Source organism: Aquila chrysaetos, chromosome 6, assembly GCF_900496995.4.
Source record: "Aquila chrysaetos chrysaetos chromosome 6, bAquChr1.4, whole genome shotgun sequence".
NCBI lineage: Eukaryota > Metazoa > Chordata > Aves > Accipitriformes > Accipitridae > Aquila > Aquila chrysaetos.
This window is the reverse complement of record NC_044009.1, coordinates 51,913,231-51,938,066: the sequence shown is the minus strand read 5'-3', so window position 1 is coordinate 51,938,066 and position 24,836 is coordinate 51,913,231. Positions and strand designations below refer to the sequence as shown.

General features: G+C 38.3%; 1 protein-coding gene across 5 annotated transcripts in view; it reads right to left on the bottom strand.

Annotated features, from left to right (window-relative positions):
* Positions 1-343: 343 nt before the first annotated feature.
* The window catches only part of RIF1 (replication timing regulatory factor 1), a 37,079-nt gene continuing 12,586 nt past the window's right edge, over positions 344-24,836 (bottom strand). For 4 of the 5 annotated variants that reach the window (XM_030019086.2, XM_041124651.1, XM_041124652.1 and 1 more), the window contains 26 exons: positions 24,404-24,524; positions 22,729-22,902; positions 22,365-22,475; positions 22,055-22,117; positions 21,029-21,129; positions 20,514-20,600; positions 18,743-18,816; positions 18,454-18,634; positions 17,285-17,392; positions 16,897-17,046; positions 15,378-15,477; positions 13,942-14,206; positions 12,139-12,181; positions 11,597-11,799; positions 11,310-11,409; positions 10,794-10,937; positions 9,908-10,050; positions 8,806-8,895; positions 8,670-8,724; positions 4,591-7,368; positions 3,922-4,062; positions 3,576-3,653; positions 3,368-3,483; positions 2,853-3,006; positions 2,491-2,599; positions 344-1,551 (listed from right to left, as the gene is read on the bottom strand). In XM_030019086.2, the coding sequence (XP_029874946.1) occupies positions 1,331-1,551; positions 2,491-2,599; positions 2,853-3,006; positions 3,368-3,483; positions 3,576-3,653; positions 3,922-4,062; positions 4,591-7,368; positions 8,670-8,724; positions 8,806-8,895; positions 9,908-10,050; positions 10,794-10,937; positions 11,310-11,409; positions 11,597-11,799; positions 12,139-12,181; positions 13,942-14,206; positions 15,378-15,477; positions 16,897-17,046; positions 17,285-17,392; positions 18,454-18,634; positions 18,743-18,816; positions 20,514-20,600; positions 21,029-21,129; positions 22,055-22,117; positions 22,365-22,475; positions 22,729-22,902; positions 24,404-24,524 (5,910 nt within the window). In that variant the 3' untranslated portion in view covers positions 344-1,330. The remainder of the gene's footprint in view (positions 1,552-2,490; positions 2,600-2,852; positions 3,007-3,367; positions 3,484-3,575; positions 3,654-3,921; positions 4,063-4,590; positions 7,369-8,669; positions 8,725-8,805; positions 8,896-9,907; positions 10,051-10,793; positions 10,938-11,309; positions 11,410-11,596; positions 11,800-12,138; positions 12,182-13,941; positions 14,207-15,377; positions 15,478-16,896; positions 17,047-17,284; positions 17,393-18,453; positions 18,635-18,742; positions 18,817-20,513; positions 20,601-21,028; positions 21,130-22,054; positions 22,118-22,364; positions 22,476-22,728; positions 22,903-24,403; positions 24,525-24,836) is intronic. The other variant, XM_030019087.2, reaches the window with a different exon arrangement.

The window sequence follows — 24,836 nt, the reverse complement described above, 5'->3', positions numbered from 1 at the left end:
ACCTAAAGAGGCAGATTTGGAATCAAAATAACATTTTCAAGAAAACCAGAAAACCTGCAGACAACTCATCACTGGCACTGTTCACATTATAGCTCCAAGACACCTCTTTGTCCTGTTCATTTGCTTCATGAGATGCAGGAACAGGGCAAAGAGTATCTAGAGTCCTGCTGACAAGATACTACCATGTCCTTGAGGACCTGCTCCTACCTTAAGAGCAGCAGCGATGACTTTCCAAGGTGCCTTCTAACCTCGTGAATCCAAAGCAATGCTGAGGGAAGGCTAAGCAGATCTGAAGGGGGAAAAACAACTCAACCCAAAACCACCAAACTACAACACTAACAAGTTTGGGAACTATTTGCTGTTTTATTTGCCCATGTTTTTAAGTTCTAAAACCACCTGCAGCAACTCCTTTCAATAAACGTCCGTTTTGATAGCTACAGTACAATATATACAGATCAGACTTCCAGAGTAAAACCCGAGAACTCTCTCTGAAAGGTCTCTGAGAAGCAGCAATGCATTCCATGCAATTAAAACTCAAGATCATAAATTACTAACCAACATTTGCCATGATAAGTCTGTACATAATATACAATGAGCTCTTATCAATTCCATTCATTTCCCCAAGGAAAAAGTCTTCTCCACAGAAGGAGAACTACTGCAAGCAAAGAACATGGGAAAAAGCCTGAGAAGTTTTGCAAAGTCTTTTACCTGTAAGGGTACATTTCATTATCAGCTGCTTAGTGCGATTCTTACAAAAATACATGCAAAAATAGATGTCATCCAGTTGTCAAATACCAGGTTCCCGGACCGTTGCTGCCGTAAGGAAGTAAGCACAGCTTATCTCAATATAAAATGGTGCTGAAAAGAGAGCCACTGCCTGTCAGAGTTTCAGCAACTTAAAAGGAAACAAACAGGGGCAGCAGATGAACAGAGCTGCAAGATCTATCTCTTACCAAATAGTAAGAGTTTGCAGCAGTAAGAACACTTCAGATTTGAAAAAATAATTTAACTACTCTGTTGGTTTGGTTTCACAGTCTTTGCTATTGCACAACTTTATGAAGTTTTCTTTCAGGTAGTGAAAGAAATATGCATAGCAATCCAATACAAATACCTCTAATAGGGAATAAACAATCCCACAAATTAGAACAACAATGACAAAAAAACCCCGAGAAAAAAAACCCACAATACCTTTCGCTCATATAGGTGTTAAAAAAAAAAAATCTTCTATAGTACAAGACGCACACTTTAAGGAGTAATTCACCAGTAAGAAAAGCAGTTTTTTGGGAAAATTTTTGTAACAAAATCCTCCTTACTTAGAAACGATAAACAACTAATCGGAACTTTCATGGGGTGGGGATTTCCAGCGGGACTGCAGGTTCTTCATGATACAGTTTGTCATGCCAACCAGTTTTTCTTGCATCTCAAAAAGTTGGCTCCCTGAATAGCTGTGAAGATCTTCGGAGGTCAGCTGAGCAGCAAGTGCATCAATCTGGCTCAGAAGATCTGCTGTGGGCTGGTCATTTGTATTCACGACAACAGGTTCAATCAAATCTGAAAAGGAAGAAAAGTAGGGCAGTGCAGCCTGTGCGTTTGGATTTAAATCTAAGCAGAATTATGTTGCAGCAGAATGGTACAGCTTTTGTACAAAATAACATATTCAAGCAGTCTACAAAGTATTTGTTCCGCATAGTATGAGAGCTTCTGACAAAGGCAGCCCTCAGCACTCCACGCTACCCTTCTTTATGGTGACTTTCATTATATTTGATCACAATTCTACAATAAAACTAAGGACAGAAATTAAAGTATTTGATCCTAGTCAGATACTGCCAGTGTTCTTCGAGACGTGTTATCCCAAAGTCCAACTTTTAAACTGGACAGCTGAGGAGAAGTTACTCCTGAGTTCTTTGTTCTCCAGTTAACCAAATGCTTCAAGTATCTTGTAGGAAGAACAAATATGGATTCCTGTTTGAGCTATCAGGCCAAACTCCCCAAATGCCCAGGAGAATTCAAATAAAAATCTAGGCACCCAAATCCAAAATGGGTATCCAGGGAATCACCCCTCTCCTGTCCCACCCCCCTCAGGATGAGGCACCACATAACTCTCTCTGCTTCATCTTGCTTGTTTCTGTGTGCCCAGAACCACAGCAGTTACTACAGTATTAAGCAGCTCAGGAGACATACCCTGTTGAGATTCAGAAAATTAAGTACTTAAAGCCCTGCCTAACTTGTTCTTCACATACTTATGCAAGCTTGTTTAGGGAAAAGCAGCATCTTTACCTCAAAATATGTAAGAAGTTTTAAAAAGCCACTGCTACAGAGCTTCATAAAGTGGCTAACTCAAACACCCATCTAATGTGCTAATATTGGCTATTAACACACTCTCTCTCAAAAACAACCCCCCAAAAGATCCAGCATTCCCATTAGGAGAGAATGAAAGCAGCCAAACAGCAGAAACATCCAGATCCCAAGCAAAAAGCAGGCAATAGGTACCTGTTGCAAGTTTTTCTTCATCTACAGAAAGAGATTTATCCTCTACATTATTTACAGGCTTTTCTGCATCTTCAAGCGCTGCTATTTCCTCAAACCCTCGAGATTTTACCTGCATATTTTTTAGGAGAGAACAAGAGATGCATATTCAGAGTGGGGTGGAGGGGTAGATTACACGGTGGGACATGTTTTAACCTCGTAATAAATCATTATTCCTGTTAATAATATTGTAACCAAGTCATCTGTACCTTGAATTCCCATGTTACTTTGATTTCTAACGGGGGGGGAAACATTATTCCTCATGATGGATGTTAGCACTTCAGTAGGCTAAGACTGGCTTTTTGGGTACTAAAATTAAGCTTTACCTGTTGCTCATGATATCCTTTAAGAGCTTTTCTAACATTGGAAACTTTTGGAGAGCGGATGGGAAGAGTTTTGATTTCTGATGCTGTCAGGATACTCAGATCACCCACTGTCTTAATGTTCTTTGCTCGAATGAGCTGCCCCAAGCCTCTGGCGCTGCAGCAGGGGAGAAAGAAAAATGGTTTATTGTGCTAGAATTCACGTCCTTTCTGCCCGGCACGGTGGAGCAGAAAGAAATCTTACATGAATGCTGATTCACATACACATAAGTGAAGGAAAAAACAAAATGCAAATGACATTCTATCTGCAGAAGCACACCTTTTTGCAGTTTATCCATCAGGGAATGGCATTCTAAAGCCCTCCCATATGTAATACAAGCAGAAGGAAAAGGAGCTGAGTAGACTAGAAAAGATGTCTCTAAGTCATCACATTTTGCATTAGAAAATTTGGTTTTGTAGGTTCAGTAAGAATTCAGTTTCTAGTAAAACGTCATCTTCAAAAGCAACAATCCACTCACCATATGTTTGATGTAATCTGAGGTAAAATTACATCAACCGGTGCTTTGCAACCAACTAAGGCAGGATACATGCATTCTGTAGGGCAAGGCAGCGATTCCTTAGCCATTTCCGTGATCTCGAATAATACAGAAAAATTGTTAAATTAACTATCACACAACTGAATACAGGAAAAAATAGAAGAGATACATGAACCAAAGCACTTCTTACTAAGCACTTCTTTGAGCTCTTAAATTTAGGGTTACGAGATCCTGGGGACAGAAATCCTTTGGTTGGAGTGGTAATATGCTGGATAGAAAAAGAGGAAAAAATATCTCTCAGGATCGTAGGAATTCAGTTAATCATAAGATTGTAGCTACCTAGATCTCAGAGCGCATTTGTCTTCAGAGAGTAACAGAATGAGTCAGGCTAAACCAGTTACAATTACTTTGTACACTTACTGATTCTCTGCTTTTACAATTGTTTGTCTATGAACATACACTAAAAGCAATGTTACCTATGATAAATGAGAAATGCGAGTACTTATGACACACAGAACATACATAACAGAATTTACCTTAGCCTGAATATTAGACAAAATTTTAAGATTTCGGGAAGATGGTGAAGATGAATGGGATCTGATGACAGGACTTCTCCTATCTATGTCATCTGCCAGTCCTTCTTGATAAATTGGATTCGCAAAAGAGACTCGACGAATCTGTTTTTAGAGAGAAGTAGTTTTTATAGTGTGAACTGAAACCACCACACTCTGGTGAAGTAAGTCTGAAGAGACAAAATAACTCAGTTTGAAATAAAGTCATTAAAGTTCTTGAATGACACAGATCATGTTTCGCCCAAGGACAGAAACCGTGGCTTCCTTGTTGCCAAAGGAAACATTAAATGCATTTTGTAAAAAGCTGCTCAGAATCCAGCGCTAAGACCCTGGCCATGCACACAGTGCTTCTGCAGTAACATCTGCTGCACTGCAACCCAGGCAGCAGATTAGACTTTGGCAGACTCTTTCGAAAATAAAACTCCCCACCCCAAGCCCCAGTAATGCAAGCCTGTGAGTGCTTGCACATTCCAAAAAGAAATCTGTAAGTCTTCAGTGTAAGATCATTTACAATGAAAAATACAGGCAATAACTCAACATATTTGGAACTTATTACACTACAGACACTGTTGCATATCCCAGTTATGAATTGAATGAATTGTGAGTATCACATAATGAATCACATCACAATACCTTATTAGCGGGTGACAGGCAATCATCATCTTGATTTCTTTTTATGCCTCTCTTTAAAATACTAGTGGATGGAGAAGCTGAAGGAGACCACATGCAGCGTGCCTGCATACCATTAGGGCTTTCATTAACTAACGCTAAAGAATCATGATCTTCTGGCTTTTGAGGTGAATCCATACTGTTATTTGCTACTGCATCTTCTTTGTCTAAGGCCACATTTTCAGGCACTGTAATTTCAGTTTCCACTAATTCCTCCTTCATCTCTTTATCTTGAATAATGCCAGTTTCTCCTACAGCGTTCTCAGCTGCTTCTTTATCATCCTGATTGCCTTCTAGCCCATTCATCTGTTTTTTCTCAGGTTTGCTAACAACAACCAGTGCCTTGGGTATCTCCTCCAGCTGTCCCTTCTGACTTATTTCTTCCTTTTCTGTAGCTGCTGGTTCTTCGCTTTGACTCCCTGCAGCCCAACAGCTGTCACCAGGCTCATCTGAAACACAGGCAGACTGACACTGTTCAGGTCGGTCACTCTGATCAGCAGGTTCTTTTATGTCCGCTCTGGACTCAGTAACTTCACCTGCCTTACACTCCAGATTCTCTAGATCCTCCTCCACTACACCACTACTTCCTTGCAGGTCATCTTCAGATGTTCTCTCTCTTTCCAAGTTAAATGCACTGGGTTCCTTAGGAGGATGCAATGGAGTGCTCATTGCACAAGGTGCTATGGACAAGCTCTCGTCAAAATTTGAATTACTAGACATCTCTGATGTATTTACAGACATCTGAACTGGGGTGGTTTGGGGCTTGTTCAGTTTAAGAGTGGTCTCATTTTTTGAATCGGTGAATGACATTACTTGCCGCTTTGACTTTTTACAACCACCACAGTTCCTTAGTCTTTTCAGCCTTTTGCTTCTTTTGTGCTGACAGTCGGGTATTTGCGAAGAGGAAAGATCACCACCTGAAGCATTTGCTCCCAGTACAAATTCAGTCAGAACAGCTGAACAATAGTCTTCTATGTTTGTTTGCTTATTTTCCTCTGCTGCTTTCAAATCTTGGTCAAATACACAGGGATTGGTGAATAATTCTATCGACGTATTGCTCTTGTTTTGTTCCACATTTGCATCCAGTGCATCAGGTGAACTCTTTGAGCTGGCAGATTCCACAGCTTTGCTAGCAGCTGTAGGAATTACTTGGTTTTCCAGGTCACACAGTTCAGATGTCAGTGCAGCATCTGCGCTGGCTTCATGGCTCAGTTCACCTTGATTTGTTTCCAACAGATTCTTAGTTTCGTTTCCTTGGGAAGACACCTCATGGCTACGGCTTCCTGGCTGTCGATCTTTTGATTTACCTTCAAGAGAATCACTTTTATTTTTCACTTTGGCAGATCTTTTCTTCCTTGTGCTTTCTTCCTTGGTCTCGGAGCCATCAGCCTCTGAATTTTCTATGCTGGAAAGCAATCCTTGGGAAGCTCTTCGTGTGTGGTATCGTGGGCATTTAATAATCTTCTGACCTACTGTGCTGGAGCTACAGTCTTGACCTTCCGTGTCAGTCTTTAAGCTATCTTCTGACCTCCTAGCACTTCTGTTCACTTCATCAAGGCCCCCTGAAGCAGGAGACTCCTTTGAGTTTGAGTCCTCTGCAGCACTACTCTCGGGTAGATTGCTTTCTTTTTTATTTGTATTTTCTGCAGTTTTCCCAGAAACTGCTTTCTGCTTTTGGGATACATCATCTTTAGTCTGCGGCACCTTCTTTTGCCCAGATTTTTCATCATCTTTACGTCTGTCTCTCTTTTGGTGGCCATCTTCCTTATCCTGACTACCTGCTGTACTTTCTAGGCTTTCCGACCGTCGTCTTGAAGAACGTCTTAGTATTTTCTGATTAGGAGACACATGTGGAACCTGACTATCATCACCTGTTACCTGGTCAGATGACACGGTCGTCTCTGGGGGCGTATTTTCTTTAGAATCTGTATCTAATGCCTGGACCTTTTCTATTTCTGTTATTGTATCTTCAACTTTTTTAATTTCTAAATCTGTAGAATGGAGAGCTTGGGACTGAGCAAGGAGAACAAATTCCATGTCTTCTACTGAAACAGACAGTTCAGGACTATTTTCCATACTGCTGGAAGCAAAAGACTCTCGTGCGTTTTTCTCTTGTTCTGACCTAATGAGCAACTTGGACTGCTTATATCCTTGGTGCTCCATTTTACTCTGCCTGCGAGTTAGCCTTCGTATTGCAGTAAATATTTGTTCAGACTCAGATTTTGAAGGCTTTTTGTCGTCTTCTCCAGATTTTTCTGGTTTAGCACTAGTCTTGCATACATTTGTATTTTTCTGTTTACCTGCCACAGAAGCACTTCCAGACATCTCTGATAAACTATTTAATGCTGAAAGGCTAAAGGGTCTGTTCTCTGAACTACCAAATTTCTCCAAAGTAATAAAAGACTGCCGTCGGCTTGCAGGCTGCGGTGTTCCAGAAATTACGTCACTTGAAGTTGAACTGTTGCTGACATTTGAAGTGTTTTTGTTCCCTCCTAAGGGCTCCTTTGAAGCTGTTTCCACTGTATTTTTTTCTAATCCCTCTCTGACTGACGGCTCCTCCAGAATCATTTCAGCTCTATCCCTTCTTGACTCTCCCTCATTGTTTAAAGTTGAGCTCTCCTTTATGTGAGGAAGAGATGACACTTTTTCACAGGCAGCATTCTGAAGAGGATTATCTGATCTGCAGTCCTCTGAAATTTCATCCGATTTGTTGGTGCATCCTTGACTCTCTGCATTTTCTTCCTGTCCCAAAAACATGAACAGCAAAGTATTGTAGTTTTGCTATGAATATGATATAAAAAACCCCAGCTCTGCTGGAATAGAAAACAACATATCCACAAGGTTTTTCAAACCACCCTTCCTTCAAGTTATTTTATTAACTATCCTATGGTAGTTATACAAGACAAAATTTTTTTTTTTTTTTTTTTAAAGCCCTTTAATCTCAAACCACAGAGAACTGCAAAAACCTTTTATTTAAGTTTTGCCAGAGATACTAACAAACCTACTCCTAAAAATTTTTGAAAGTTCTGCTGTATTTTACCTACCATCTGTTTGGCACTACAGTTGATCAAGCTAGCTGTTTAACCAACTCCTCTCCAAAAGGGAACAGAACTATACTGAGGATTTACAATTTTTTTTTTCCTTCCAAAATCTATTATTTAATCCACCTCAAGCCCTTAAAGCTTTATCCAAAAGCAGTTCAGAATGGGGAAACACAGCTAAGCTGTTTAAAAGCGTGGTCCACTAGAGTAATACAGAAATCAACATTAAGAGTTTTAAAAGTGAAAATAGTTCCAGAAAATCATGATGCATACCAAATGCATCTGCTCGGGAAAAAGTGTTATGGAAGAGAAGTCAACAGTGTTACAATTGCTAACGTGAAGCTAGGCAATTAAACAATTCTTAGAACAGCAGCACCATAGCAAGTCACAGTAAGCCTGTGCTACAGCTTTTGGGTATTTTTACCCCAATAAAATAGTCAGTAGCACATACACATGACAGATCGGTAAGTCCCTATAATACCTGTAGCTGGGTAACAAAACTCAAATACATCCACACTAAAACTAATTATATAAATCCTCCCATTTTGAAATTAAGTCAAAATGCTTCATGATTGGCCCTTTCTAGTGTAAATTACATAAAGCAGAACACAGCACAAAGAACACTGCAACAGTATTGGATTCAAATCTGGCAGCGAGAATGAAATACAAACCACAAAAGCTATTGGCGTATTCTGTAGTCACGGAGCCTGTGTCAGTATTATTCAGACATGGAAAAAATAAGAGAAAGCCCAAGAAAACAAAGATATTCTCAAGAGTCTTACAGGTTAATTAATAGAGAGAAAGGGAATTAGTCCTGCAAGCCGATACACTTGGGGGTGCGTTTTTGTGCTTGAAGAGTTTCCAAATCAATCTTAAAACCATATCATAGCCAGTAATCAAAGAGTTTTGCCATTAATTACCAGAGCTACTAACAGGAAGAAAACATCACTGGTATGGTTATAATTCTGATATCTTCATTACCATTAGACAATGAGAAATTACCTGAGGCTTGGTTTTAGTATCTTCTTTTGCATTTTCTATTAAAGATGATTTTTCCCTAAAATAGAAGTTACTTAAGTTAGAAGTGTTGCAGAAAAGGAGGACACCTTTGATGTATATACGGGCCACCTTTACTTACGAAGGATATTCCTGGCTTTGAGTATACTGAGAAAATAAGGTAGTGTCTTGTGATGTGTCCAAATTGTTGTACATAGCAGGAATATCAACTCTGAAACAAAACCAGAAATGTTAAGTCAGACCCTTTTTTTAGAAAAATAAAAGGATGGGGTAGTGTAACGCATTCGTCACAAGAGAGTGGATACTGGTATGACGAGGACTGAACTTCCAAACCCTCAAGACTACTCGAACTGCAACACGCATCCACTTGGGGACTGCTGCACAAAAAGCAGGGCAGCGTATATTGCGGATCAGGACAGTGTGTGACCATATGCTCTGCTCCCTGTTCTGGGCAGAAAAGACACAAAATTGCAACTGGCTGCTACAACCTCAGACTCCAGTTGGCACAGCAAACTGCAAAGGGGATGCAGATCATGATTTATCTCCTTATTTCGACACCGCTATTTTCAGTTGCATTAAATCTTTTTTTATTTCAAACATGCTTTTGGGGGGAAAAAGCTGTGACTGCAATCCCACCCTGCAAAGAATTCATCACCACATGCGAGTTCCTGTCAAGTGCCATTGTACACAAATTCAGCTTACACTATGTTTTTGCTGTCTGAGTACAGAAAATACTCTAGTATTATTTTCTCACATTAAAGATGATAATTCTAAAGATTCCCTTGTAATTAAGATGAGTCTTGGGAATACCCTAATTTCTGATATGCTACTGACATAAGACTTCTCTTCAAATTTAGAAGTCTTTCCTTCAGGTCAGGTAAAAAACCCCTTTCATGTCAATGATTTAAGAAAAATAACATCTTCCATTTCACATTGCAAGTGAGAGTCATGAAGTAAAAACGTAAACTCCAAATTACCAAACTCCAAACAGATAACAGAGTATATTTAATCAAAATAGGAAATGCAGATCAGAGAATAATTTGGTTGCTTTAAAACAGTAAAGCAAGGAACTTTGTTAGCTTTAAACCTTGTAACTTGTATGGAAGAGTAAGACTTGATTACCTCCAGTAGTCCGAGATACAAGAATTGAAGTTATGTCAATTTGACATAACTTCAATGTAATGACATTTCACATTAAGTTTAAAACAGAGTAAGTTACAGACCTCTTTGACCTAAGCACTTCTTTTTGATGTTCTGTCAATATTCTTGCTTTTGTTTCTGGAGGAATAAACACGAAATCAACAGATTTCTCCTCTTCCAAAAGTACCTCATTTCTAGTCTTTGAAGATGAAAATTCTAGTTTCAACTATAGAAAGAAAACAAAACCCCCCACCTGGATTAGAAAACAAATAGAGGAATTGAAAATGTTTTCACAGTTTTCAGGTACAGCCATCCTAAATGGAACGGTTCTCAAATAACCGCAGTTCTTTCAGGATATTAATTGGCACAAATCCCTCAGTAGGTGCTGGTTTTCTTCATGAGTGATTTTCTTCCCCCAACACTACTGCCTAGGAGAGAGTCTGCATCCCCTCCTCCATGCCCTGAAGTGAGCTTCTGCGCTTCCCTCAGTGTCGTGAATTTCAAAGGCTGTAACGGGTGAAAGTGCCTCAATACTCAGGAGGGTTACCATTTACTGCCATTTACTAAATCAGTGATTCCTTAAGAATACAACACCCTTTTCTCCCTAGTGCGAGTGACAGACTGGAGCAGGCAGCACAGGTCTCCCAAAACCAAGATCCACCTCAACACCTGAATCTGTCACAACCTGCAACCAGACCGAGGTGTGCATTTTGTACCTGGTTGCCACTCCTCCCATCCATAAGCAGACCTCCATGATCCCTCCTTAAAACTCAGCCACCTGTAAACTTAGCAGGGAATTTTAACAGGAAAATTTAGTTAAAGCATGCTATACAGCCCAAGTCTGAAAGAAAAATACTTCAGCATCACAAAATTTATTAATTTTTACCGAGAATTTGCAGCCCGTACTAGACATTCTGCTGCAAAATATAACGGATTTGATTCCATCACACCTATCTGTAAACACCTTACCTTCGCAGATGTTACTTGCACCTTACTGGGTTGGTCTTTTACTTCGTTTTTTAGTTCACTCGTCTGTGCCAATATAGAGTCTCGTTTCTGACCCAACTTTACTTCCATTCCACTTATCTTTGCATCCAGCTGTGAATTTTCCGCCTATTCAAATAAAAATACACTGAATGCATCGTATGAAGAAACTCCAAGCTCACAAACCCATCCTGAGATGTATTAATTTCTACAACTAAACTGTCCCACAATCCCATTTTCCTCTAAATTATGTAGAGGACAACTTAAAAAATTAATTATTTCAAACAAACTAATAGAACCTGAAATTTAAAATGCATAAACTGTTAAGAACCAGCTCAGTCTTTTGACAGTGCTTAAACAGCATAGTTTATCATTCTAAACACGAAGCAAGCGCAGGCTAATCACAGTAGAAATCAAAACTGACCTTGCCGCTACCTTCTGAACAGCTCCCATGAAGTTACACACAATGAAGCACCCGCTGGGGGTCAACAAAATACTCACCACATCAGAGAAGGGGCCACTGCAGTCTTCGGCTACCTCGATGCTTTCAAAACCAGGCAGCAAGAGTGGAATTTTCTTTTTGGCTTGGCTTAACACAGATCTGCTCAACAAAAAAGATTTTTAAACTTATGGCAGGGGGCGGGAAGGCACACAAGACCAACAGATATTCCAGCTCGCACAAAAAGCAGAATATAAATGGTAACCAGAACAATACCAATTCATTTGTACATAACCCAAGATCTCTTCCTTAAAAAAAAAAAAAAAAAAAAAAAAAAAAAGTATCTTACTTTAACTCTTCAGGATATGTTAGTGACGTAGTCTTAGCAAATGTTGTATTCCAGAAGTGAGCACACTGGTTGCGGATTTGTTTGCTCTTATGCTGAAACATTACACAGAGCAACGGCGAAAGCTGCTCTAGCAGTTCACTATCGTAAGAGCCAGTGCAGTGAGACTGCAAACACAGGATAATCTCAGCCAGTAGTTTTTCAAGCTGAGAGAGAGAAGAAACAATAAGTTTTTTTCTTTAATTCAAATATTGCACATATTCACTATTTAAAAGCTTAAAACATTATTCAAAACATTATTATCCCATAGAATAGTATGGCCTGAATAAACAAGTTTAAACGCCACACCACATGAAAAGTCTAATAGCTAAGCTTAGTGGTCCTCCCCTCAGCTACCTTTTTAGTAAAAAATAAGTAAGTTTAAAAATTAAATCTCTACCTTCATTACATTTTTCAATTTTTTTTTTCCCCGAATACAGGATGAATGGCAAAACTCTAGTGTCACACATTTTCCCAAACCCAAGCTATTTCTCTAGCAAATTTACCTTGTTGTTAAGATTACTGTATACTTTAGATACATCAGCAAGCCTGCCAAAACAAACAAAAAAGTTATATTTTGCTGTCTCATTTATCCCAAGCATAAGAATTAAACACATAATGCACTCAAGCACTGCACACTAGTTTTAGTATACAACTTGATGAAATAATGTTGTGAAACTAGCCTCCCACTGGGCAATTAAAAAATTTCCTGATGTAAATAGTTTCAAGTAAGCCTATCCTTTATCCCCCACTGATACTTATATGCTAACTTTTAAGAGAAACTAATGGAAAGATGGGTAGTAATTAGTACAAACTTAAGGTTTTCTTATGAAGTAACTTCTAACTGCCTTCTTTATGTTGCTCTTAACCCTCTCCCCAAACAGATTTCCCAGGCCCCATAAATATCTGCATTAAAAAGTTGAAGTACCACCTAAACTCAGTAACTTCATGTAAATAAATCCCTAGGTACACTACCCTGAAAAACGTGAGAAAACTACATTTAGTAGTTCATTTTATAAGCCTGTGACCTCCAACCTGAAGAGGTTCCAGAACTTGTATTTGCTTGCACATGCCTTCCTTCAAAAACATATATCCAACACTCAATTCTGCCTTTTAATGAATAATTCTAAGACAATGCTCAAAGGCATATAAGATGGGAGATGGAGAGAGGTGGTGTTCAGCTCAACCTTACACAAGAACAAGTAGCCTCTTGCCTCCGAGACAGGGACTCCTGGTGAATTTTAGGTTAGTGGTAGCAGCGCTGCTTCAAGTTTCAGGCTGACTGGCAGCATCCTATCCTGTCCTATCCTCCCAAAACACTCAGAGCTGTACTCCATTTCTTTTCCTTATCCTGAGCAAAGTGTACATCTCTTGCATCATCAGCAAATCAGAGACAAGCCTCTGCCAGCCCCCTCCCACCAAGCCCCTAACAATTCCATCACGTCCTGGGAAGAGAAGCCTACAACAATTAAAAAATAAAAAAGCAAAGCCATATGAAAAAAAGAAAAAAAGCACATAGCAACAAGCAAGTATTTCTCAGTACTTCCCTCTGCTTAAAAACCTGCAGGATTTTAGTGCACATCAACTAATTACGACTTCTCTATTTCGTGCAAAACATTACGCAGTTCCTGCCCACTAGAAAACAAATCATGTTAATAACTACCTTCACCACAGTGAAAATAAACAGCACGTGGAAACCAAACACTTTAGTCTTGCAGAGATGACAACACATTCACTCTAGAGACATGACAATTTTAAACACCAAGCTTTCAGAAGTCCTGTAGGTTTCCTTTCACATACAACTAGGTAGGTTTGGTTTTCTTTCCAAAGAAAAGCACTACAATGCAGACTGCTACTCGCACGTGCGTGTTTTTGCATCCCACTGAAAGTGACAGGAGGGCAGGGCCGCGCCGTGGGCTCTAGGGTCACACACGTGCCGGTCAGGCTGCTCCTGGCAGCCGCCTTCGCTCAGGTACACCACGCGCTCAGTCCCAGCACCCCAGCTTTTGGGCAGCAGTTGTAGAAAACAGCAAGTTCTCAGCCACTACTTTAGAGACCCATCCTTTCTGCAGTGTTTGGGTGCACTACAAAAATAGAACCTACTAGCTGGGCTGAATGTAGTAAAATACACGGTGTTCTCAAAGGCGAGAGACTTGTCAGGAGCTGAAAATTCTTGGCATATTAGTGCCAAAGCTCTGAAAAACCCTGAGCTATATTCAAATACACTGCTTGCTACAGACCACACAAAATTTCACAAATGTGCAGGAATACAATGAATCCAGTTTTCCAATCATTCTTAAAATACTCACTTTGTTTCTTCATAAAACACTGCCAGGGGTTTTGAAAAAATTGCAAACATAGTCCCAATCACTGAAGGCAATGAAACGTGGCTGATGATGTTGTGAAGAATAGCAATAATTGAAGGACTGACAGAGACCAATGTTTCAGAACAGGTTTCTTTGGAACTGAACACATGGAAAGAGTTTAGTAACATCACCAGGAGTTTAAATAGAGAGGCAAGCTTTCCAAGGGGTTCCTTTTTCTTCTTAGACCAATCTGTAGGTGTCTGTGGAGCTAACATAAAAAAAAAAAAATAAAAAAATTTTTTCCTATCTAACCAACATGCATTACAACAAAACACATCTGAACTTTTTTGTATACATGAGAAACAGAACTTTAATTCCCAAACTGCATCTACATACAAATAGTATAAAACCAGACCTAATAGAAGACATAAATTTTTTAATATATAATTTTATCATACCACTACAGATATGACTCCTATTCCTCTTATTTATATTTATGGTTGGTAAGACAAATGACTATGCTTTTAAGTATCTTTAATGCCTGCTTGCAAAGAGACAGCAACCACTCTACACATGCTTGCTGATATGCATAAATTCTAGAACAGGCGAGGAGGAGGGAAGGGGAAGTATCAAGTTTAATTAGTTTGTTTGTTTGTAAGTGAAGTCTCCATCATGGTTTTCCTCATCAACTTTTCTAACTAAAGCTTTTCATTCTTTCAGCAGTTCAACACAATGTCTTACTACTTTAACAAATTCATATGGGGCAGAGAAATTATAAACACTTCAAGTTTTACATTGAATGAGGTTATTTTGTAAATTATTTCTTCAGCTTCAGTAGTAGGAAACAAAACAAAGAACATTTTTACATACAATGACCTTTTGTCTTCTGTTAAACCTATTCTTGACCGTTTTATGCAAAGCAGCTTCAGGAGCAGTAGCTTTGCAAATGTTAAAAGTTTATCATCATTTTAGGCAGGTATTATATAATTGGGCTATGGATTATGACGAAGCATTACTGCTTCAGATTATGTTTCAGCAAAGCAAAAGCAGATTTCACATGCAAAAATGAAATCATAGCCAACATATCAAATACAACTTCAGAAACCAGCAGTGTTTTACAGTGAAATGAAATGAAAAATAAAGTGGCCTCAACGTTTACATCAATTTCAGATGTATTTTGCCAGGCTATACAGTAACTACTGAACTGCTCAACAAGTAGAAGAGATCTGATACTCAAATATGCACACTGGATATTTTTAGGTTGTTTTTTTTTTAATGATTTTTTTTTGGACAATCCCTTCAGTGCTTAGATAGTATGTGTAGCATATACAGACCATTGATATCCTACAGTCATCACTTCTGCATCTACAACAACTCTAATTTTCAACCAACCCTGGGAGAAAGACACAGAAAACCCCAATATTGAAGCATTGTCTTACATCTATTTTTTGGCTGATATTTAGTACCATATGGTGCAAAGTTGATGCAGTCAACCATAACTGACATAATATGGGTGAGACCATCCATCATTGAAAACATCTGAGGAGGAAACAGAAAAAAACCCGTGTTGGCCATTCAGGACAGCAATGCAAACAGCTTTTAAATTTAAAAGTGGATCGAATTTGCCTGCATTATCAGCTAAGACTCTGGTAAGATTACATTTTAACACACACACACACACAGATTTACAAAAGCTGAAGACTGAGTCTTCCCATTCTATGCAAATAAGACATAAACATATATACCATCTAAAGAAGCAAAACAGTAACAGGCAGCTGTAAGAAGGTGTTAGCTTTAGGAAGATGCATCAAAGTATTAAGGTTCAAGGTACTAGCCATCTAGCAAAACATGTCACCAAATGTCAGTGTGTGCTTAAGTTCACACAGCCTGACTTTCAGAAAAGCCACTGTAGGCATAACAATAAGGCTGTCATTAACATTTGGGAAGCATGATCGATTTCTAGTACATACAGAAAGATGGGTCAAGGTGGTTGGGTTTTTTGCCCCCCAATCCATCACAAATTCTTCTAAATAAAACAAAATTTGCTTTTAAAAGGAACATTGATATTGTGGGCCAAAACCAGTTTAGTTTCAATTAAATAATTGAATAATTGCTTGCTTGCTTGGTTAATAATTGCTTGCTTGCTTAATAATTATTAATTTTGGAAAATTGAAGTTTATCATCAGGATACAGCAGCATCCAAAGTAAGTTCTAATGATGTAATCCTCCAAATTCCATATTTTCAAATTCCATTTTTCTTTCTCGTCTGTTTCTTATTTGTTACTTTCATGGTATTTTTTCAAAAGACAGTCAACTTTGAAGCATGAATGATTTTATGTTCCAAAGCTAATGTTCCCTGACATCTACAGACACTCTATCTCCCCATGTGATGTGGGCTTGCAAACATGCAAGACAGATAATAGAAAGGCTTCTTCTTTCAAAAGCTTTCTCTTTTATAAAGCTTTAGAAGTAAAGTCTTTAAATTTTAGTGTACAAGGTTGATGGTACCAGGAATATAGCAAGTTATGCCCTCTGAAAGCTACAGTGCTGCCCTACCATCCTTCCTAATCAAAATGCCTGTTTTTGTGGTATTTGTGAATTCAACCTGAACTTACTTTATATATACACACACATTTCAACCGGACAAATCGTATTTACCGTGATGATGACATTCACTAAACCATTATTTCTTAGAAGAAAAATCCGAAGACTGCTTAACTGCTATTTTAATATTTAAGCTTGATAATTATTTCTACTCTCTTCTTTCAATCGATTTCTAGATCAACTCCAACTTCCGTTAGTAAAAAGAATTTTGTTACAGCTTTATCTAAGTCTCACCCAAAACATTTTAAGTTACAGAAAGTACTACATCAGAGTTTACAATAGGTTCTTATATCTAATTTAAAATATATCTGCTAAAAGTATTTATATAGTTCAGTATCACTGGTTTATACTCACTACTGGAGTTTCACCTTCTAGCCCAGATATTATTTTGGCACAAAGTTCTTCACAGCATAGGTTTTCTTCTGCTGTTGCAACTAAAGCAGCACAGCGAGCAAATGCTCTATACAGGTCTGACCAAGTGCGCAACAAGGATTTCATAGTTGGCTTTAACAACAGAAAGAAAAAGTTTATAAATATCAACATCTGTGCATAGAGATAAAAACTTGCTTTAAGTTTTCTTCTTCTGTCAAAACCTATGTAACTCAAGAAATCCAACCCTGAAGCAGTGGTCCAATGTATATATGTATTGGGAACAACCTCTACTCTGAAATTATCAGATAGTACTTCACAGTTTTTATAAAACCCGCATTGTTTCTAAGCAACATTATGCATTCACCATTACCTGTGGAAATTCCTGAAAGGGGAAGATATGCAGTACGGGTAGCAACAATGCACTATAAACAGCATTGAAGTTGTGTTCCAGTGCATCACCCTGATTTACTTCATTAGTCTGCAATGACAAAACAATCTCCTGATTAACGAAGCTGCAAAATTTAGATGACAAATAAGGCTGTTCTAAATACATTTACTTTATACATAAGATCTGTGCAAGGTAAATTGCCAGTGGCATTTTGAAATTAGCTATTCTCAGTTCTTTCAAGAGTTCAAGCTGATCCCACTATCCCACTATTTAAAGAGATAAAAAGCACTGTTTCTAAATTCCAAAATAACTTAATTCCAAGAATAAAACCAATCAGTTAGGAAACACCTTACATATTTTTTACTTCTTTCAGTTGCAATAAGCGATTACAGCAACCTACTTAAAGCACCTAAAACTTCCTTCATAAATTCTAAGATTTTTAGGTCTAATGACTACATGAGGATCAGTTCAACAACCCCTACATTACAGTCAATATACTTCACGTAAGTAATCTGCAGAACCTGTTGAATATTACAGTTTATATGCCTTTCATTAGGGCTTCCAACCAAAAAGTCTGACATTAGTAAGAGCCACTGTTGTAATTACATCCTAAACATCACAACTCGGTATTTACTACATTTTCACATAAAACAAAGAAGCCTCTTAGCATTTAAAAGTTAACAGGTCCTGGAGGGCAGGTTTCCATCCTTTGTAGCAGCAAGACTATGCTGCATGTGTGAAGTGAAGGCCTGAAGCACATCTATGAACTTGTTTATAATCTTAAAAAAAGGAGAGGAACATTCCCAACACTATATTGGACACTGCACTTAAGAGTGATCACTCTTATTGACTGGAATCACTTTAAACCACACTCTGGATCACTACTCCACTACTGCCCTTCATCCTACCTCACTGCAAACATTCATACTCCAGTTAGGGGCTTTTTAAAAAACATGCTGCACACATTCCAGTTTCAGAAAATACTACCAGGGCTTATTTCATTTTACTGACACTTCAAGACATGCAATTCCTGAAATTACATAAACTATCAGCACAAAGTTTTCCTGCAATTTTTTTTTGGGGGGTGGGGGATGGAGGGGGGGCGTGGGCAGGGCCAGGGAGATGGGGAAGAGAACAAAAAGCCACTATACCCGATTAATCCATTCGGTTAGCGGATTAACAACAATACTCCACATTCTCCAAAGATGCTCCTTATTTTCCACTTGCTTTGCACTCTGATTAATAATGCAGATCACAGATTCACTGAAAGCCAGTGGAGATGTAGGCCCAGACAAAACATAACCCACAAGCGTTTCCAGAATTACAAAGAATCTAGGGAAGGAAGTTAAATAGGTAAGATACTTTTTTCAGCTGAAGTTAGGAAAAACTTCTGTGAAGTCTTCTATGGGAAGGTCGTTATAAACAAACACCACCACATACCTCTCATCTGTTACACAGCATTCCAAGAGGTTATTATGGAAAGGCAGCTGAATTAAGAACAAAGCTGGTGTTCCCTTGTAAGAGAAATTCAAGAGGTCAAAACAACATATACGCTGATCAAATGAAATGGTTGCCTCATGTGTATCTATATCCTACATTTAACTCTAAGAAATCTGCAATTATTAAAAGTTGTCAAAAATTGTCAATTCTAACACTTCAAAATAAAAGTGAGAGGAAAAGCTGGAAATCTAAGCTTCTGCTAGATCCTGGTGCTTCAGCAGAATAACAATTATACTATAGTTGAAGCAAAACACTTTTCTGTTTAAAAAGTTGCAAGTTTTATAGTACTTAGTCACCACTGCCTTGAAATGATGTGCAACACAGTAAGGTAGGTGTACATAACAAAATCAATGCATATTATGACACCTGGAACAAGATGGAGCAATATGCAATTTGCTTATTTCAAGGTTTCAGCATGGCATCTTTTGGACAACCTCTGTTAAAATCTATCTTAAGCATTTCAGGTTTGCTAATGTTAAAGTGTTTAACAAAATGCATTGAATACCTGCCAATTAAAACTTCAATCAGCCTAATAAAGTTCTGACTCTTGTACCTAAGTCAGAAAAAGCCTCCAAATGTAAATAAAACACTTTGGGGCGGGGGGGGGGGGGGGAAGCTGGGAGGAAGTTTGAGAGTTGAGCTCTTAAGCCAGTTCTGGTAGAGAAAGTTTTATACTACTCACTTGACTTGAAGCATTCGCTTACTCTTGTTACACTTAGGTCATCTCTCACAGATACTTGTCTGCTTTTAAAAGCTTCCAAATGAATTCCATGCATTCCTTGGCTAACAAGGTAAAGGTTTAGCTACTTTCCTAGGCTAAAAAGCTCTATCTCCACTGCTGCGAAATAAACAAGCTGCCTTCTATCTACTGGTGGATGTAGAAGAGCTAATCATCATCCAATTTTAAAAGTCTCTAAACAACCTTTTGAACTTTTAATAAATCTAACTGGTAGCATGCTCCCGCTCAGTCTGCTCCACTCCAAACAAAAAACAAACACACACAAAAAACCCAAACCACCAAATAAGGTGTTATTTCAGCCTTTTCTCACAGGTTATTTTTTGTGGTTATTTTCTAGACTGCTATCATCTGTTTCTCCCTTCCAGTGCAGTACACAGAACACAGTACAGCACTCCAGTCAGGGCTCATTAGGACCACAGCAGAACAGAGTAGCTCTCACTACTAACAAATATCACTGCTTTTTCTGCCAGAGACTACAGCCAGTAAGTTCAGGCTTTAGTTCACTATTACCTCTGAACTTTCTCTGAAATAATGCTGTCTAGCATGACATTCTCTGCTTTGCTCCTATGCATTTAATTTTTCCTGAGGAGTAACGCTTTCTACCTTTAAGTACTTCACTCTATTGACTTCAGAACAGTTCCGCAAAACATCGGTTTTCAGTAAATAAGTAGTACTACGCAGTTTGACTATGCAGTCTCCTTGCAAAGTATCTACAACCTGTATTTTGAATCATGACCTCAACATGAGAAATCCTCTTTCGTTATTACAGTACTTTCAGCGTACCCCTTTTTAGTGATAGACAGTTAAATTACTCATCAGCAGTGAGGGCTGGAAACGAAGTCTGCATTCCGGAACATGAAATAATACCATTTCCTGGATCTTGCGACTTACAAAGCTTGGTACATTTGTGCAGATACGACATCCTAATACCTTTCAGCATGAAGACAAAGTCTGGAATGAAGTCAGACTTACATTTAAAAGGTCCATATCAGCAACCTGATAAGCTGGTGATCCCAGTATTTTTGGAGGCAATTCCTTAACAGTAATATCAATGAGGGACTAAGTAGGAGAAAAGAAGAAAATGTATGTAAATATTTTTTTCCCCCAAGGGCTAGAATATTTTAAGTCACACCACAAATAAAAGCAAAATTGTTACAATTGCTTCCCTTTAGTAAAATGACAAAAAATCCATCATGAAAGTAACTGTCCTTTGAAGCAGAAGGTTCTGGTAGGGGAACCATGCACCCAATTTTGTGAACATTGCTGATAAACGTGAAAGATAAAGATTCTTTTCTTTTAAAGAAAGAAACCCTTAAGCAACACTATGCCATCTGATGAGAATTGCATAACTTACAGTTTACACCAAAAAGTTGTCTCTCTTAAAGAGACCATTCTGATAAGTTGGATGCAAAAGGCTGCTACTAATCCAAATCTAGACCATCAAAAAGAAAAGAGATTTAAAAATCAGACAAACCCACCCAACTTACCAGTATTTTCTGCACAGGAAGACAATTTGATCTAACAGTGTTTTTTAAGGCCTGTAGTAACATAGTAAGTACTTCTGACCCTTGCTTTTCTTTCTTATTTCCTAGAATAAAGCATATTTACAGTTAGAGCAGAACAAAGTAATGGTCACTCCAACTATCATTTAGAAGTTTATATTCAAGTACTGTAAGATCAAAAAAATTCTGTGTATATTTATAAACCTACTCCAAATACTTAATAGATTCAGATACCAAGTCTCTGCTCTGAAGAACAGTGTAACTGAAACTTCAACACTTAAATAAAAAAAACCCTAAGTTTTATTAGTAAAGTGGAAACACCTTCGTATCGTTAACAACCTGAACTTTGACACACTAAAAAAAACAGTTGTGAAATTTTGCATTCATCCAAGCAATGCACTTAATTTCTCTTAAGTTTTCAGTTAGATCTTTCAATATAAGAGATTTCATTATTAAGAATATTCTGGACCTTCAAAGCCTTGACAGAGTAATGAACACTTTTTAAAACAGGAAACAACTTCCATACATCAGTAAAGACACTATACTTTACTATGAACTAAAATTTAATTAAAGAAAAAAAAAGGTAGCTGTAGTCACATAACTTTACACTAATTTGAGTAACACAGTGAATGTCTCAACTTCTCAGTACCAAAGACTTGGGGTGGGGTTACTTTTTTGGAAATGGTAACATTTCTTCAGCAAGAACTGCAGTTAAAGTACTTTAATGTCTTTCTTACCACTACATGCAGTACACCTGCAGCCACACACTACTGTGCCTTCCCTAATAAGCCTTACTGGATCAGATCAGTATGATTTTGTATTTGTCACGCAAAGATGTAGGCATCATGAAAAATATCAGTTGTTGCTTCAAAAAGAACTACTGATGATGGCTAAAACCAAGCTTTACCAGCAATGAAGCAAATACTACCTTAAGGTCTAGTCTTAAAAAAACCTCTAACTGGTCAGCAATGACAAAAAAAAAAAAAAAAACCCAAAAAATACACTTTTTACCCGATTCAATAGCTGTTTTTACGTATCCATTTATGTCCTTCCATATAACATTCAGCATACAATCTACAAAATAGCACAATATTTTTATTCAGTTTGTAATAAAAATATTAAACAAAATTGCAGTTAAAATACAAACTGTGTTAAACAGACTTTGACATAAGCCAAAACTGACTAAGCTTTCAAACCAAGTCAGACCAGTTCTATTTAATGTAACACTGGACTATTACAGAAAGGGGTTATTTCTTCTTATGCTTCCCTCACCCACTTAGTTTTCCAGAAAAGAAATCAAATTTCACCACTAAATTCTTACCAGGAATTTCTTTTCCAATTGCAATAAAGCCATCCTGAACTGCGTTTATAAGCGTACTGGCATGCTTACAAAAAAAAGAAGGGCTACTGATCAGTGGGTACTGGAGAGGCTCTAGGAGAACAAAAAAACATTTTCTGTAAATCTGTTATTTTGCAGTCTACCGGTAAGATAAGGCTTAAAAATAATCAAGTACCTATGTGTATGTACACCATTTAATATAAAAACAACTTCTAATATTAACGATGTCAACTAACAGTTTTAAATGTTTAAAGCGTTTCATTCTAGTAGACATCTTTAAATCCAACAAAATTTGCAATTTCAGATTATGTGAAAGTACTTAAAAAAAAAAATATAACTCGTATACCTAAACTAAGTACGAGTTTGTTTTGCTTAGCAAACTCTAAAACTTCTGATCCCATCAAGAAGTGAAGCAGCATTTCAATTCCCAAAAGCTGAATGGAAGGAATCATCACCACTCCTGCTGTACTAGAATTCAAGTTGAGCCTTGGTGTGACTGGACTTGCAAACGGGTAAGGACCTAAGTGAGAGGAGAAAAATTACATTGTCTCACGTCACCTGCAATCAAGTGAAAGGAAAGATCCAATAGATCAAAATCCCAAAGTTAACAGGAAAAGAACAAATCACAGAATAGAGTTGGCTAAAAGGGACCGCTAGCAGTCAGCCAGATACCTAGCACGCACTCCTATTCAGTAGGGTTTAACATCACAGTCATAACCATGTATTTTGAAAGTATGTTTTATACTTTCCAAATACTGCAAACCCTCAGATGCCAAACTTTATTTTGACAACAAAAATGCTATAGAAATGAAAATGGCATATATAAATAGCACACTGTTCATGAAAACATGAAAAACCAAGTTTAAAACCAAAGCTCCCTTGCAAAACAGGACACAATTCAGGACATTTGTCCTGGTTTTGGCTGGGAGAGTAAGTTTTCTTCCTAGTAGCTGGCACGGTGCTGTGTTTCAGATTCAGTACGAGAAGAATGTTGATAACACACTGATGTTTTCAGTTGTTGCTCAGCAGTGTTCATGCTAAGTCAAGGATTTTTCAGCTTCTCATGCCCAGCCAGCAAGAAGGCTGGAGGGGCACAAGAAGTTGGGAGGGGACACAGCCCGGGCAGCTGACCCAGACCGGCCAAAGGGACATTCCATACCATGTGACATCATGCCCAGTATATAAACTGGGGGGAGTTGGCCTGGGAGGATCACTGCTCGGGAACTAACTTGGCATTGGTCAGCAAGTGGTGAGCAACTGCGTTGTACATCACTTGTTTTGTATATTCTTATTCTATTATTGTTATTACCATTATCATTATTTTCTTCCTTTTCTGTCCTAACTCAACCCACAAGTTTTCCTTTTTTTTTTTTTTTCCCCGATTGTCTCCCCCATCCCGCTACGGGGGGGAAGGGAGCGAGCAAGTGGCTGTGCGGTGTTTAGTTGCTGGCTGGGGTTAAACCACAACAACATTAAAACTGGTCCTCAACACAATTTGATTAGTGCAATTTTGTAAACTTGAAATACTGACTACAACAGCCTAATTTTATCCAATGTAAATGAAAGCCAGAGAGGGACTTTTTACAAGGGCAGGTAGTGAGAGGACAAGGGGTAATGGCTTTGAACTGAAAGAGGGTAGATTTAGGTTGGCTGTAACGAAGAAATTCTTCACTGTGAGGGCGGTGAGGCACTGGAACAGGTTGCCCAGCGAGGCTGTGGATGCCCCATCCCTGGCAGTGTTCAAGGCCAGGTTGGATGGGGCTTTGAGCAACCTGGTCTAGTGGAAGGTGTCCCTGCCCATGGCAGGGGGGTTGGAACTAGATGAGCTATAAGGTCCCTTCCAACCCAAACCATTCTAGGATTCTATGAATATAAATCACGACCTCTGATCTCTCCAATGAACATGCAGAAAAATTACTGGTTTTAATAATAATATATTGCAAATGAAAAAGCATAAACATGTTAAATAAATTACTTTCTGTATCTAGAATATAGTTGGAACCAGGCTTGTGGTTTAATACCTGACTTCTGTGCAGGGGTTGCCGAGGCTAAACTTTGGTTGGCTGGTACACGTAAGGGAGTTCCTTGCAATGCAGCAGAAGAATCTGGACTTAGAGTACTTTGGATTAATGGTACACAAACCTGCAAAGATAACAAACCTCAGTGAAAATAGGCATGACACATACAAGCCATAAGCCACAAAGAACCATGTTTCAAATATCACATAGACTGTACTGTTGTTCACAGCATCAGTGTTTCAGAGTTTCCAGGTACTTATAACAATATTTTTAGGATGCTGTATAAAACATGCATATACATGAATTAGAAACGGCTAAGTTAAACAACTTATGTTAGAATCATCCAACTATACTGTATCTAAAAAGGTAATTTTTTTCTTTACTCCCACCCTGAAGTTTAATTTAATGAAATTTAGAAACCTGATAGAAATATTAC